At 38.7% G+C, this 13444-nt stretch overlaps 1 protein-coding gene across 2 annotated transcripts in view; it reads left to right on the top strand.

Annotated features, from left to right (window-relative positions):
• Positions 1-13444, top strand: part of XPO5 (exportin 5) — a 46684-nt gene that overhangs the window by 2635 nt on the left and 30605 nt on the right. Inside the window, exons 3-11 of one of the 2 annotated variants that reach the window (XM_032340074.1) lie at positions 487-559; positions 1455-1592; positions 1731-1913; positions 5380-5406; positions 5815-6000; positions 6852-6928; positions 10353-10452; positions 11661-11744; positions 12478-12603. In XM_032340074.1, coding sequence (XP_032195965.1) covers positions 487-559; positions 1455-1592; positions 1731-1913; positions 5380-5406; positions 5815-6000; positions 6852-6928; positions 10353-10452; positions 11661-11744; positions 12478-12603 — 994 coding nt within the window. The remainder of the gene's footprint in view (positions 1-486; positions 560-1454; positions 1593-1730; positions 1914-5379; positions 5407-5814; positions 6001-6851; positions 6929-10352; positions 10453-11660; positions 11745-12477; positions 12604-13444) is intronic. The other variant, XM_032340075.1, reaches the window with a different exon arrangement.

The raw sequence follows: 13444 nt of genomic DNA, 5'->3' as shown, positions 1-13444 counted from the left end.
ATATGAGAAAAACTGAAAATCCTTCCTAACTTGAGTCTTTTACCCCCAGTGTCTATCAGAGGAATCAGCTTTTAAGACTTAGCCATAGTTTTTGTGGGATTGTGTTATCCATAAGCCAGCACAAAAGAGGAGTTAATAGTATCACCATTATTATTTTCTGAAAAGCAACTACATTTGTTGTAGGTGTCCCAGGTATATATTTGCTTTTGGGCTATCAGTGAAATCAAGGGGGAAAGCTAATCTGCTCACAAATCCTATGTGAATTTCAATTAGTGGACTACTTCCTATATAGAACTTTTTCCTAAGAATTTTTCTGTCAGCATTTTTGTTGAATATAGAGTGTTCTTGTTCATTCTTTGAAGGGTACAAAATCAAAAGTATAATTTCTTGGTGGAATCGCTAGCATAATACAACACAGAATCAAAGCCAGTCACTTACGAAGACTTCTAATGTGGTTCTTTTGACCTTACACATTTTGGTGGCCAGGTTTCGGTGGAACAGCATGTCTCGATTGGAGAAGGTCTATCTGAAGAACAGTGTCATGGAGCTGATTGCAAATGTAAGGAATGATTGGTTGGCAGACTTGTGTTTCAGAGGTAGTTTAGACTAAGGGTGACTTCTTTAGCATTTATGTTCACTAGTTCTGCGTAGGTTGGACAGCATGCTCAACAGAGATGAGAGAGTTTCAGCAAATGAACAAGATTCTTAGATCTAAATTAGATTGTACTTTGTTGTTTCCTTTTATTCCAAACCAAATTACTGTATGATTTTAACAAAATACAAAATATGCAGGATGAATTAGTATTGGGAATTAGAATAGCACTTTGAACATGCTTAAAATCCACAGCCTTTTTTCTTCTTTATTACAAATGGCATGAAAAGTTGAATTCCTACCTTTTCTTCTCCAAAGTTGAGTGCCTTCAATAGAAAAAGATCCCCTTCAAAATTATTAATCAACTTGGGATTTGTTTTTTGCTAGTTCTTGGGAAACTTGATAGAAATCCTAATTCACTAATTTTGATACCAAACTCCAGAAGGACAAGTCCTAGGAATAATTTGTCTCTTACAATGCTAAAACTATTGGTAAAATATTTAGTTGCTACTCCTGTCTCATTTTATCAGCTTCTTATTGTCTTCATTTCTGTACTCTTCAACTTTGGTGTTCTGAGAGTCTCTTCAGTTTGTAAAGGAAAACAGTGATATCTTCCTTGCTCTATGCAACAGTCACTTTATTAGCTGATTCAGCCCTTACTTAAGTTTTAAGTGAGGAAAATGGTTAGTGAGAATGCAGGATAAGTGACTCAGTCGTGGAGAGCAGGTTTGTTTACTCTGTTTAGTTTAAAAGCAAGCCTGCTGTGGAGTTCCATACACTTACTCAGTGTGGGTTTTGGGTTTTTTTTTAAGGTTTTTTAAATTCAGTCTTGCAAACCTCTTACTATCCTATTCTTTTTCAGGGAACACTGGATATTTTGGAAGAGGAGAACCATATTAAAGATGTTTTGTCTCGAATTGTAGTAGAAATGATCAAGCGGGAGTGGCCACAGCACTGGCCTGATATGCTAATAGAATTGGATACCCTTTCCAAACAGGGGGTATGGAATATAACTATATCAGTTCATTTTATTTTGGGGGCCTGTTCTAGAGTTTGTTTTGTCAACAGAAAAGAGCTTTTTGGCATACCTATGGTGAAAAAGAGGTTTCAGTTTAATTAGCTTATTTCTATTGTATAGGAAACACAGACCGAATTAGTGATGTTTATCCTTCTACGACTGGCAGAGGATGTAGTGACCTTTCAGACACTACCACCTCAGAGAAGAAGGGATATCCAGCAAACATTAACCCAGAACATGGAAAAGATCTTCAGTTTTCTCCTTAACACGCTTCAAGAAAATGTAAACAAGTACCGACAAGTGGTAAGGGCTACCCCATCTCCCAAAAGTTCTGTTTTCTATTATGAGTAGTTTTGTTGTTTGTTTTGTAAAGTTAAAATAATCTGTCAGCAAGGAATTAGGGTGTCTAGATCAGCAAAAGAAAACCATTTTATAAGCAAAAGAGAAACAGATGACAGGAAGAACTGGAACTAATTTTCCGAGAAACTCAGGTCAGTGAGTTACCATGTTAAAAAAAATAATCCTTTATAGTAAGAAAGTTCTTAAAAACAGTATTAAAATGGTTAATTCTTAATATTTAAAGTATTTAAAGCCCAGATTCTTGGTAGGTCAGGACAGCATCCCTTTTATATTTTGATCCCATATTTAATCCTGGTCCCTTTTGCAAGAAATTGCCAGGTTTTGTTCATCTTGATTATATGGTTCTTGGTACAGGTTTCCCCTGCTACCTGAAAGAAGAGCATTCCTTTGAAATCTTTTGTAAGCCCAAATGGCATAAAATGAAGAAGAAATTAACGTTAATTTATATGGGGTAATTTTTGAGCATTCCTACACTTAAGAAATAACCTCTCCTTAGCTTTTCTGACACCTTAGGACATATCTTGCTAACAGATATACAAAATAAATCAAGAGAAAGCACAGATGGTCACAGACACAGTTCACAGCTATGGCTGCTTGGTGCTGAGATGCTGAGTGTGGTTTGTGGGAAAGGAACTTAGTGGTGCTTCCATAAGGCCTAAGGTCTTGCTATGAAACAAGCACTGAAAGCTATTTTTGCTTTTCGCCTTTCTTTAAAGTAAAAGCAGAAAATCCTCTTCAGATTTTCAGTTAGAGAAAACAGGTACTAATGTGGGTCTTGAGAAAATCAGTTTCCTAACACGAGCTTACAAAAAGTGGGAAATAACCTGTATTTTACTCTTCCCGACAAAGTATTCTACAGAAAAGGGCAGCTAGATACTGTGTTTCCAACCACTGTCATTTTTAAGAGAGCCTTCAGAAGAAAGCCATGTGAAAGTTCATCTAGTACAGTGATTCTCAGCAAGGGACAGTTTTGCCCCACATGTATCACAACCAGGGGGCGGCTGCTGACATCTAGTGGGTAAAGGCCAGGCATACTGCTAAACATTGTATAATACACAGAATTGTTCCTCCACAATAAAGAATTATCCAACCCAAATTGCCGATGGTATTAAAGTTGAAAAACCCTGATCTAAGGATGCCTAGGTGGCTCAGTCAGTTAAGCCATCCAGCTCTTGATTTCAGCTCAGGTCATGATCTCAGGGTCATGATTGAGCCCCACGTTGGGGTCTGCACTGAGCATGGAGCCTGCTTAAGAGTCTGTCTCTCTCTATCCCTTGCCCCTCTTACCCTCACCTAAAAAAAAACCAGGAAAAGAAAAACCCTGATCTAGAATTCTTACATGTGCTTATTTCACAGAATAGAATTAATTAAAATTAGTCTTATTTTTTATGCTCCTGGCAGCTTTTAGAGAAGTGCTAGGTACTAACACAAATGATGGGAAGGTACTGTGAGCTGTTGGAGTCGGGAGGAACTCACAGTAAGTGCCTAATATATGCCATATACTTGCACTTTACATGTTACTTAATCTTCAAAACAACCCCAAAGAGAAAGTACAGTCTCCATTGTATGGATGAAGAAACCAAGGTCCACAGAATAATTATTGAAGATCCCCTGATAAATGGTTATAGTGGAATTCAAGTCTCATTCCTTATACTAAAATGGTCTATTTTACCCCAAAATACCTCCCCAAAATCTTTCAAAAAAAATATCAGGAAAATATTTGCACTCAAAAACTTACGAGTATTGAGGGTGAAGGAGGGATTGTTTTCCTTCTCATCTAGGAGAATTCATCTGTAGGAGAAGGGGAGCAAACTATGACTCCTCAGATGCCCTGACAGTCTAGCCAACGTGCCCCCAGCAGGGCAGTGAGTGATGATGGCCTGAGACATTAGAAAACCCCACATCCACTGTGGGGTTTTTCTTTAGTCTCCGTTTCAGTTCCCTTCATCTGTTAAACCTGTACCTCTTGTGTCCAAGACCAGAGCACACCAAGAGCTATCTTGTGGACCCAGAACAACTTTTTTGCTTGAGAAGTTCCATCCCTTCTCTTTTTACATCTCAACTTCCAGCTTCCTTCCCTTCACCCTCCCAGGTGGGGAGTAGGTTGAATGGTAAACAGTGATAGGATGGGTAGGCACATTCTCCCTGTCCAGTGACCTGGGCCCTGCATTGGTCCAAGGGGGCATAGGTGCTTGAACAGGGACTGAAAAATTGTTGGAGAGGAAAGACTGAACTTCGCTGTTGTCACTTGGATTCATTTTCCTTCTTGGGCAGCATCAGTAGTAAGCTGGTGTGAGAGGGTTCTCTTCCTCTCTGCCCATTGACACCTCTGTTCCATCACTGATGATGAAGGCTTAATACTTGTCCTTTAACAAATGTATTCTTTTGGTTTTGTTTTTGCTTGTTTTTTTTTTAAAGATTTTATATATTTATTTGAGAGAGTGAAAGAGCACAAGCAGGGGGAGTGGTAGAGGGAGAAGCAGGCTCCCCGCAGAGCAGGGAGCCCAATGTGGGACTCAATCCCAGCACCCTGGGATCATGACCTGAGCCAAAGGCAGACGCTTAACCATCTGAGCCACCCAGGCACCCCAGATGTATTATTCTTTTGTAATTGTAGAACAAAATTGCAATTGTAGAACAAATCCTTGATACTCTTAATGGCAGTGACTTTTCAGGGACTTCCAAAGTTGTTGTTCCTGCTTCTGTTCCCCTTTTTCTGTCTTCAGGAGTTAATCTTAACTTTATTTTTAGAAATTTTTTTGGGAAAATATTAATTTTGTACATATAAATTATAAATATCATATATTTATGAAATTCGAAGTATAAAGGTTGATATCAGTTATAATGTAATAATTGTACATTTACTGAATGGACATTATTTTTATCTATTTAGCATGTGATACTTGTGTGTGTGATTTTCCTGTAGTTATGTCCATACAAACATGGTCATAAATTATATTCATTTAATTTTGTCTCGCTTTTTCCATTTATATTACATCATTTTAATATTCTTTTGTTAGTCTTAACTTACCTTTATTTGAATATGAAAAATGGTCATACTTTGTTTTGAATTATATTTCTTTGATTCTTAGCAGTGTGGAGCCCTATTCATCTGTTGTATTTCTTTCTAAACAGTGTTCTTTGAAGCTGTCTTTGTGGACTTAATGTTGTAACAAATTTGTGTAAGCTCTTTAGATGCTAACTTTTTGTCCTATTGCTAAAATTAAAATAACCTGTCCTCCTTAGGGGAAATAACAGCTAAATGTTAGTCCAGTTGTATTCTTTTCCAAGGTTAAAAGTTGAGTCTATTTAAAATCATTATTCAAGGGACTTTATTAAGTGGGTGGAAAGTTATTACATAGCCTTTGCTCATTAAAAACATTGGATCCTTATACTTCTTTTCTTTCAGAAGACAGATAATTCTCAGGAGTCAAAGGTAAGAGCTCTTGTGGAGTTGGAAGGAGACTTCTTTGAGGCTTTCAGGTACAGAGATGCATATACCTAGTGGAGGGTAACCTCAGCCTTGGTTTAGGTGACCACTGAGCGATGGTAGAAGGGAGTTAGAATTACAGTTTTTCCAGTTTATCAGAGGAGATGAAATGGTTACCCATGCCAGTATGATCTTATTGACAGACATTGAGAATGCTGTTTGAGAAGTGGTTGTGCATCAAAAGAAGACCTTTGAGTTCCCTGTCTGGCTGTTACATGAGTACCTTTTTTTTTTTTTTTTTTTTTTAATCGTTTTCTTTTTAGAATTAGAGAATAGAAGGAGCTCAGGTATAACCACAGCCTCTTTGTCCATCAGTGAAGACTTAATGATTAAAAGTTTTTTCTTTTCACACAGGCCCAAGCAAACTGTCGAGTAGGAGTCGCGGCGCTGAATACTCTGGCAGGCTACATTGACTGGGTGTCCATGAGTCATATTACTGCAGAAAACTGTAAGCTCTTAGAGATGCTCTGCCTGCTTCTGAATGAACAGGAGCTTCAGTTAGGAGCAGCTGAGTGTCTTCTCATTGCAGTCAGCAGAAAAGTAAGTTACCACTTCAAACTGACTTTTATCCTCAAAGTCTCTGCGGGGTGGTGTGTAAGTGTGTCTGAAGTGTATGTTGTGGCAGGAAGACATCAGAAAGTTTGGGATTTCTTTTTACCTGACACCAATTTCATTGTCTGCCTCCGACCTCTTTGGATAGTAGCTTTCCAGGATTCTAGGGATCCATTAGCAGCATATACGGAGATTTGTCCGGCTACCTTATTCTTGAAACTGCTATGAGTCTTGGCATTTCACACTGAGGAAACAAGATGAAAGTAATAGTAAAATATAAAACAGTGTCACGTGAAAGAATCTTAAGTGGTGGCTGCACTGGCTTTATATTGGCCTGGGCTAACAAATGACTGTGATTCTTTTCTCTGTAGGAATATTATCTTTAGATATAATTTATTTTGTTATCATATCAGCATTATTGACCAACACATTTAAAAATGGAAGAACTAGAAATCCCGTTTTGATTTTTTTTTTTTTAAGATTTTATTTATTTGACAGAGAGAGAGAAATCACAAGTAGGCAGAGAGGCAGGCAGAGAGAGAGAGAGAGAGAGAGGAGAAAGCAGGCTCTCCGCGGAGCAGAGAGCCCGACGTGGGACTGGATCCCAGGACCCTGGGATCATGACCTGAGCTGAAGGCAGAGGCTTTAATCACTGAGCCACCCAGGCACCCCCCATTTTGATTTTAAAGAATTGGCATTTTCTCCAGTGTTTAGTTAGCCCTGGGACCATGAGAAATTATGAAGTCAATATATTTGATTATATAGGTATAGGAAATGCTAGTAACTTGGAGGCTTTTAATAACAGTTTGTATTTCCTGTTTCCCTAAAATTGGTTCTAGGGCAAGTTGGAAGACCGGAAGCCCTTGATGGTCTTATTTGGGGATGTTGCCATGCATTACATACTCTCCGCTGCACAGTGAGTATCTACTTTTCTGTGTGTTTTCTAATTTCTTTGTCATTTCTGTAGTTTATACCTGTATATCTGAAGTTCCTCTCTGAATGCTGGCAGTCAATTGACAGTGTTTTTAATTTGAAAATCAAGCAATCTTAATTTTTAACCTTTTTAAAGACCTTATGCTGGAAAGAAGTTGTGGCCATTGACTCTGTATGCAGTCACTTTCACAGTTTTCCCCATTCTTCCCAGACAGCTCATCTCCTTGATTCTGTTTGCTTCTGGTGATCCCCAAGCCTCCTAGTAGCGCTGGTGCCTAGGCCTGAGAATGCTCTGATCTTCTGGACCAGAGTCTGCCCCAGAGCCTGCCTTGACTGCAGAACTCCAGACGCTGCTCCTTCCTCTCCTGCTCAAAGTAATCAGTGCCTGAAGTGCTGAGGCCCTTGGAAGCAGCAGGAACAGTGTGTTCAATGAAAAGTGCATGCATGGGACCTGCAAACACATTCTGTGTCCTAAAATACTGGCTTCCACTTTTTTTCATTTTTAATTGCTTTGTAAGATATTTGAGTATTTCTTGATACATGTTTCTTACCAGGAAGACAGGTAGAACTGTACTGCAAAGACCACTGAAGCATTTTTTTTTTTTTTTTTTGGATATCATTCTCTTAGTCCTAGGGACAAATGAAAAGAGATACACACAGCTTTTATGATGGCTTTCTTTTCTCTGGAGACTAGCTCTGTTTTTAAGGGATCTTTTTAATTAAATTCATAACATGTCTTTTGGGTGGCCACTCTAATTAACTGTTCCCCAGGCCCATTTTCCTAGTTTCATAGAAACTGTGACATTCACACCTAGGTGTCCCGTATCCGTTTGTGTTACTTACTTTACTGGTTAGTAAAACAATAATTCGAACCCAGGCAATAAGACTTGAGAGCCTCCGTTAGAAACCATAATGTCATAGCGTCCCTCAACATAACTGGAGCCCAGGTCTTGCTTACCCTGAGGCCCATGCTTTTTATGTTATACTCAGCTGCCTCAGGAGCACAGCTAATGTGGCTGCTGCCTACACTAGTTATTATTAATTCTTACTTGTGCGAAGAGTCCTGCATCATTTCAGTCAGGTTTTGCCACCAAGTAAGTTACAATTTTTTTTTCAAAGATTTTATTTATTTATTTGGCAGGGAGAGAGATCACAAGTAGGCAGAGAGGCAGGCAGAGAGGAGGAATCAGGCTCCCAGCCGAGCAGAGAGCCGGGTGCGGGGCTCGATCCCAGGACCCCGCGATCATGACCTGAGCCAAAGGCAGAGGCTTTAACCACTGAGCCACCCAGGCGCCCCTATAATTTTTTTTTTTAAAGATTTTATTTATTTTAAAGAGAGAGAGTGCACTTGTGCGGTTTTGGGGGAGGGGCAAAGGGAGAGAAGCTCACTCCCTGCTGTGCGGGGAGCCCAGTGTGGGACATGATCCCAGAACCTAGAGATCATGACCTGAGCTGAAGGCAGACACTAACTGACTGAGCCTCCCAGGCGCCCCTTTTTCAAAGAGTTGTTGGATTCTAAAATAGTAGCTAAGGGATTACAGATCTGAACTAAATGACTTTGAGAAGTGACACATAGAGTTATGTTTTTATTGCTTTTTATTTTTAAGGCTTACATTTTAAGAGCAATTGCAGGTTCACAACAAAACTCAGAAAAGGTACAGAGCTTTCCCATGCCCCCACCCCCCCAACATGTGTAGCCTTCCCCATTAACAACATCCCCAACCAGAGGAGTACATTTATTACAATTGATGAACTTACACTGACACGTCATAATCATCCAAAGTCCGTAGTTTACTTCAGGGTTCACTCTTGGTGTTGTACATTCTATGGGTACAGTTTCTGGGTTTTGACAAATGTCTAATAACTCGTATCATTACAGTTATTCTACAGAGTATTTTCACTGCCCAAAAGAGCCTCTGAGCTCTGCCTATTCATCTCTTCTCCTCGACCCCAACCTCTGGCAACAAGTGATCTGATCTTTTTACTTTATCCATAGTTTTGCCTTTTCCAGAACATCATATAGTTGGAATCACATAATGTATAAGTTTTTCAGATTGACTTCTTTCAATTGGTAGTATACATTTAGAGTTTTTCCATGAGTTTTCATGGCCTTGATAGCTTGTTCCTTATTAACAGTGAATAATATTCCATTGTATGGATATTATACCAGTTTATTCATTATTATACCAATTTATTCATTCACCTACCAAAAGGCATCTTGGTTGCTTCAAAATTTTGCCAATTATGAATAAAGCAGCAATAAACATCTAGGTTTAACATGATATAAACATGAAGGTCTTTGTGTGAATGTGTTTTCAACTCCTTTGGGTAAATACTAAGAAGTATGATTGCTGGATTATTTGTTAAGAGTGTGCTTAGTTTTGTAAGAAACTCAAATTGTCTTCAAAGTGGCTGTACCATTTTGCATTTTCACCAGCAGTGAATGAGAGTTCCTGTTGTTCCATACCCTTCGCAGCATTTGGTGTTGTCAGTGGTCTGGATTTTGGCCATTCTAGTAGGTGTGAGTGGTATCTTACTTGAATTTGCAATTTCCTAATGACATATGTTGTGTAGTATCTTTTCATATGTTTATTTGTCATCTCTGTATCTTTGGTGAGATGTCTGTTAAGCTCTTTGGTTTGTGTTTTAATCAGGTTGTTTTCTTATTATTGAGTTTTAAAAGTTCCTTATATATTTTGGATAACAGTTCTTTTTTTTTTTTTTTAAGACTTTATTTATTTATTTGACAGACAGAGATCACAAGTAGGCAGAGAGGCAGGCAGAGAAAGATGGAGACGCAGGCTCCCTGGTGAGCAGAGAGTTTGATCCCAGGGCTCTGGGATCCCAGGACTCGATCCCAGGACCCTGGGATCATGACCTGAGCCAAAGGCAGAGGCTTTAACCCACTGAGCCACCCAGGCGCCCAGCAGTTCTTTTTTTTTTTTTTTCCAGCAGTTCTTTTTTAGATGTGACTTTTACAGATATTTTCTCCCAGTCTGTGGCTTGTCTTTTCTTTCTCTTGTTATAACCCTTCCACTTTTGTCCGTGGTGTAAGGAATTATTAAATGCTTTCCTACACATCTCTTTTTAAGTCTTCCCCGGGTATCAGTGAATGCTTGTAAGTGTGTGCATTGTTGTATGCAGTCCTACTCAGAGTTTACGTTATTAATCCACAGTACTCAAGGACCATATAATGTGCAGAACTAAAGTGCTTCTTTGAGAGATAAGATTGCATTGAACCCTGTTCCTCATTGATCCTTCAGTGTTTGAGGTTTTTTTGCTTTTTAACTTTAATAATCAACAGAAATTTGAATGTTGAAGCACAGACCACATACAGCTCCATTTGATGGGAATCTTTTTAGTTCTCTTGATGTTCAATTAATAGCATTTATTTTCTCATTTCACAGGACTGCTGATGGAGGAGGCTTGGTAGAAAAACACTATGTCTTCCTGAAGAGACTGTGTCAGGTGTTGTGTGCTCTGGGGAATCAGCTGTGTGCATTACTGGTGAGCACTTACTTTCTGGCGAGTTTCAGGGCCATTTGAGCAGAGCATTTAGAAAGTTAACATTTTTATAATGAGTGAAACATGCCATTAATTTTAGCCTTGTGGAGCATTGCCCTACAGGTTATTTCATGTGATTTTATAGATTAAGTTACTGTAACAGGGTTTGAGTGAGTGAATTTCTTTTAACAAGTCAGTTATTGATGTTAACAGGAAGCATCCACATCTGTTATTCCATGAAGTCAGCATTGCTATTCTTGTGAATTTTGGTACTTGTAGAACGTCAGTTTGCTAGAGTCCTATTAGATCATGAAATATTATGCATTTGAATAAAGAGCCCTCTTCCCAAATTTAAAGGATTTGTGTTATTGATCATAAAGGAAAACTTTAATGTGATTGACCTAGAAATACCTGTCTTTAGGGAAATATTTAATAACTTGTCTTACAAATTGAGAGAGAGGACATTGGTACAGACAATTTGCATACAGACAATTATGCCTTTTTATGGTGGTTTGGATGGTTAGAGAGGATAGAGCTTCAGACATACGAAGTATACCGTCAAGTGGTTATTTAATAAATTTGGTCACAGAGATGTGAATAGACTAGGTGTGAAGAAATAATACAGATTTTTTCTTTCTGTGATTTCTGAAATGAATGCTCTTTTTCATTTTAGTATTTGACTACAGAATGAGTTTTAATGATGATGATTAAGGAGGTAAAGCACCTTTCCTCTTTTTAGCCCTTGAATTGATGCCTTCCTTAGGTCACAAGGAAGTATAAAGTCCTTTCAAAACTGAAATTGGTGAGGGTTTAAGTTCTCTACAGTTGACCCTTGAACAACACAGGTTTGAACTGCATGGGTCCACTTAGACACAGATATTTTTTGATATAAATACATGCAGTTCTATAAATGTATTTTCTCTTTCTTAGAATTTTCTTAATAACTTTTTTTTTTAGCTTCCTTTATTGTAAGGACACAGTATATAATACATATATGAAATATGTGTTAATCAGTTTGTATTATCAGTAAGGCCTCTGGTCTATAGGAGGCTGTTAGTAGTTAAGTTTTGGGGGAATGAAAAGTTATATGTGGATTTTTGACCCTTAGCCCCTGTGTTCAAGAGTCAGCTGTGTTTGTTACCCTACTCCTCCCGTTGTCCTCTTCCGCCCCCCATCAGCATCACTGATGTAGTGGTCTTTTTGTCCCTCAGGGTGTGGATTCTGATGTAGAAACACCAGCAAACTTTGGAAAATACCTGGAATCTTTTCTTGCTTTCACAACCCATCCAAGTCAGGTAAACTGTATGTAGGCAATGTGTGAAAATTTTAGTTAGGTAAGCCAAAATTAATCACTATGGCTTGAAGTAATTAACAGCTCATGTATAAAATGTGACTCTTAAGGCTCTATGAAATAACTGTGGTGTGATTTCATTAAGAGAATTGTTGAATCTTCTTCCTGAACCGAGTGTTGCACTGTCTAGACTGGCAGGTTTTCCCCTCACGTAATATTCTGCTGATGCTCAATCAGATGTGAGGTGTGTCCCAGGTGATTTCCCACCCAAGGCATTTTAAAAGCAAAAGTCTAATTTATTGTGCTATAAAATTAATTTCACACATTTAAGGCTTTTTTGTAATACCACCCCGAGATTCCCATATCCTTTTTTGCCCTTAAAGAAGGTGCTAGAGGGATGCCTGGCTGGCTCAATTGGTGGAACATGTGACTCTTGATCTCCAGGTTGTTCGAGCCCCACATGGGGTGTAGAATAAAAAAGAAAAAGTGGTAGAGCTCAGCTGAGATTCCAGGAATTACACCTGACCCCATAGTTTGTCTTACTAATACGTGGTCTGTAACAGGCAGTCATTATGGATAGAGTAAATACGGACAGTGTAGGAGTATATAGAGATTCATTTCCATGAAAAAATATTTTTGATAATTGTGGGGCTCAGTAATAATCCTGCTTATGTAAAGTCCAAATCCTTAAATGGAGGTTTTTCTTTCTTTTTTTTCTTTTTCCCCACCCCCATTAGTTTCTGCGTTCTTCAACTCAGATGACTTGGGGGGCCCTTTTCCGGCATGAGATCCTGTCCCGTGACCCTTTGCTATTAGCAATAATACCAAAATATCTTCGTGCTTCTATGACTAACTTGGTCAAGGTAAACAGTGGGAATCAAAATGTGGAATGGGGGTTCCTGGGTGGCTTAATTGGTTAAGCATCTTGATCATGATCATAAGATTGTGGAATCAAGCCCTGCATTGGGCTCTGCACACAGCTGGGACTCTGCTTGGGATTCTGTCTCTCCTTCTGCCCCTTTCCCTGCTCACTCGTTCATTCTTTCTCAAATAAATCTTTAAAAAAAAAAAAAAAAAAGGAATGTAGGTGAGTGCACATAATAGGGCAGATTTTCATTATTGACAGCCCATTTTGGTCACCAGGGTCCTATAGTTGGGTATATTATTCTCTTATTCACCAAGAAGAAGGTAGTGCAAACTAGTTATTATATCTACTTTTTCATATTTTGGAGCACTTCTATACAAAGTGTTGGGCTAGGTGCTAGGAAAAAGTAGGACAAGAGCAGTGATCCATGATCTTGCAGTGGGATAATGCTATTTCCAGTTTAAAAGCAGGCAGGGTGGAGCCAAGATTCCAAGATGAAGTCCTATGTGATTGTTTATAAGATCTAGTGAGGGTCTGAAGGTGAATGAGAAGGGAAGATGGAAGGTAGAAGCAAATTGCTTACCACTTGAATAGAATTCCTTATGAATTCTCTGAGATCTGCTAAGGGTTCTTGCAGCTGACAGATGCTTAATCTTGATTTGTAAAAATCAGAGAGTGGGACCTATGTGAAGGTCCTCTTACTTCCTCTAAGAATACATCTAGCACATGATACCCTGTTCTCATTCTCATGCTCTTCAGTACTTTTTGAGTGAAACATGCAAAGTGCTGTGCTTATTCCCAGTTTCAGCATTGGAGGAGACAGTTCTCAATTTTTTCTT

This window comes from Mustela erminea, chromosome 4 (assembly GCF_009829155.1).
Source record: "Mustela erminea isolate mMusErm1 chromosome 4, mMusErm1.Pri, whole genome shotgun sequence".
Lineage (NCBI taxonomy): Eukaryota > Metazoa > Chordata > Mammalia > Carnivora > Mustelidae > Mustela > Mustela erminea.
The sequence above is the reverse complement of the archived record's forward strand: the minus strand, read 5'-3'. Positions and strand labels throughout refer to the sequence as shown.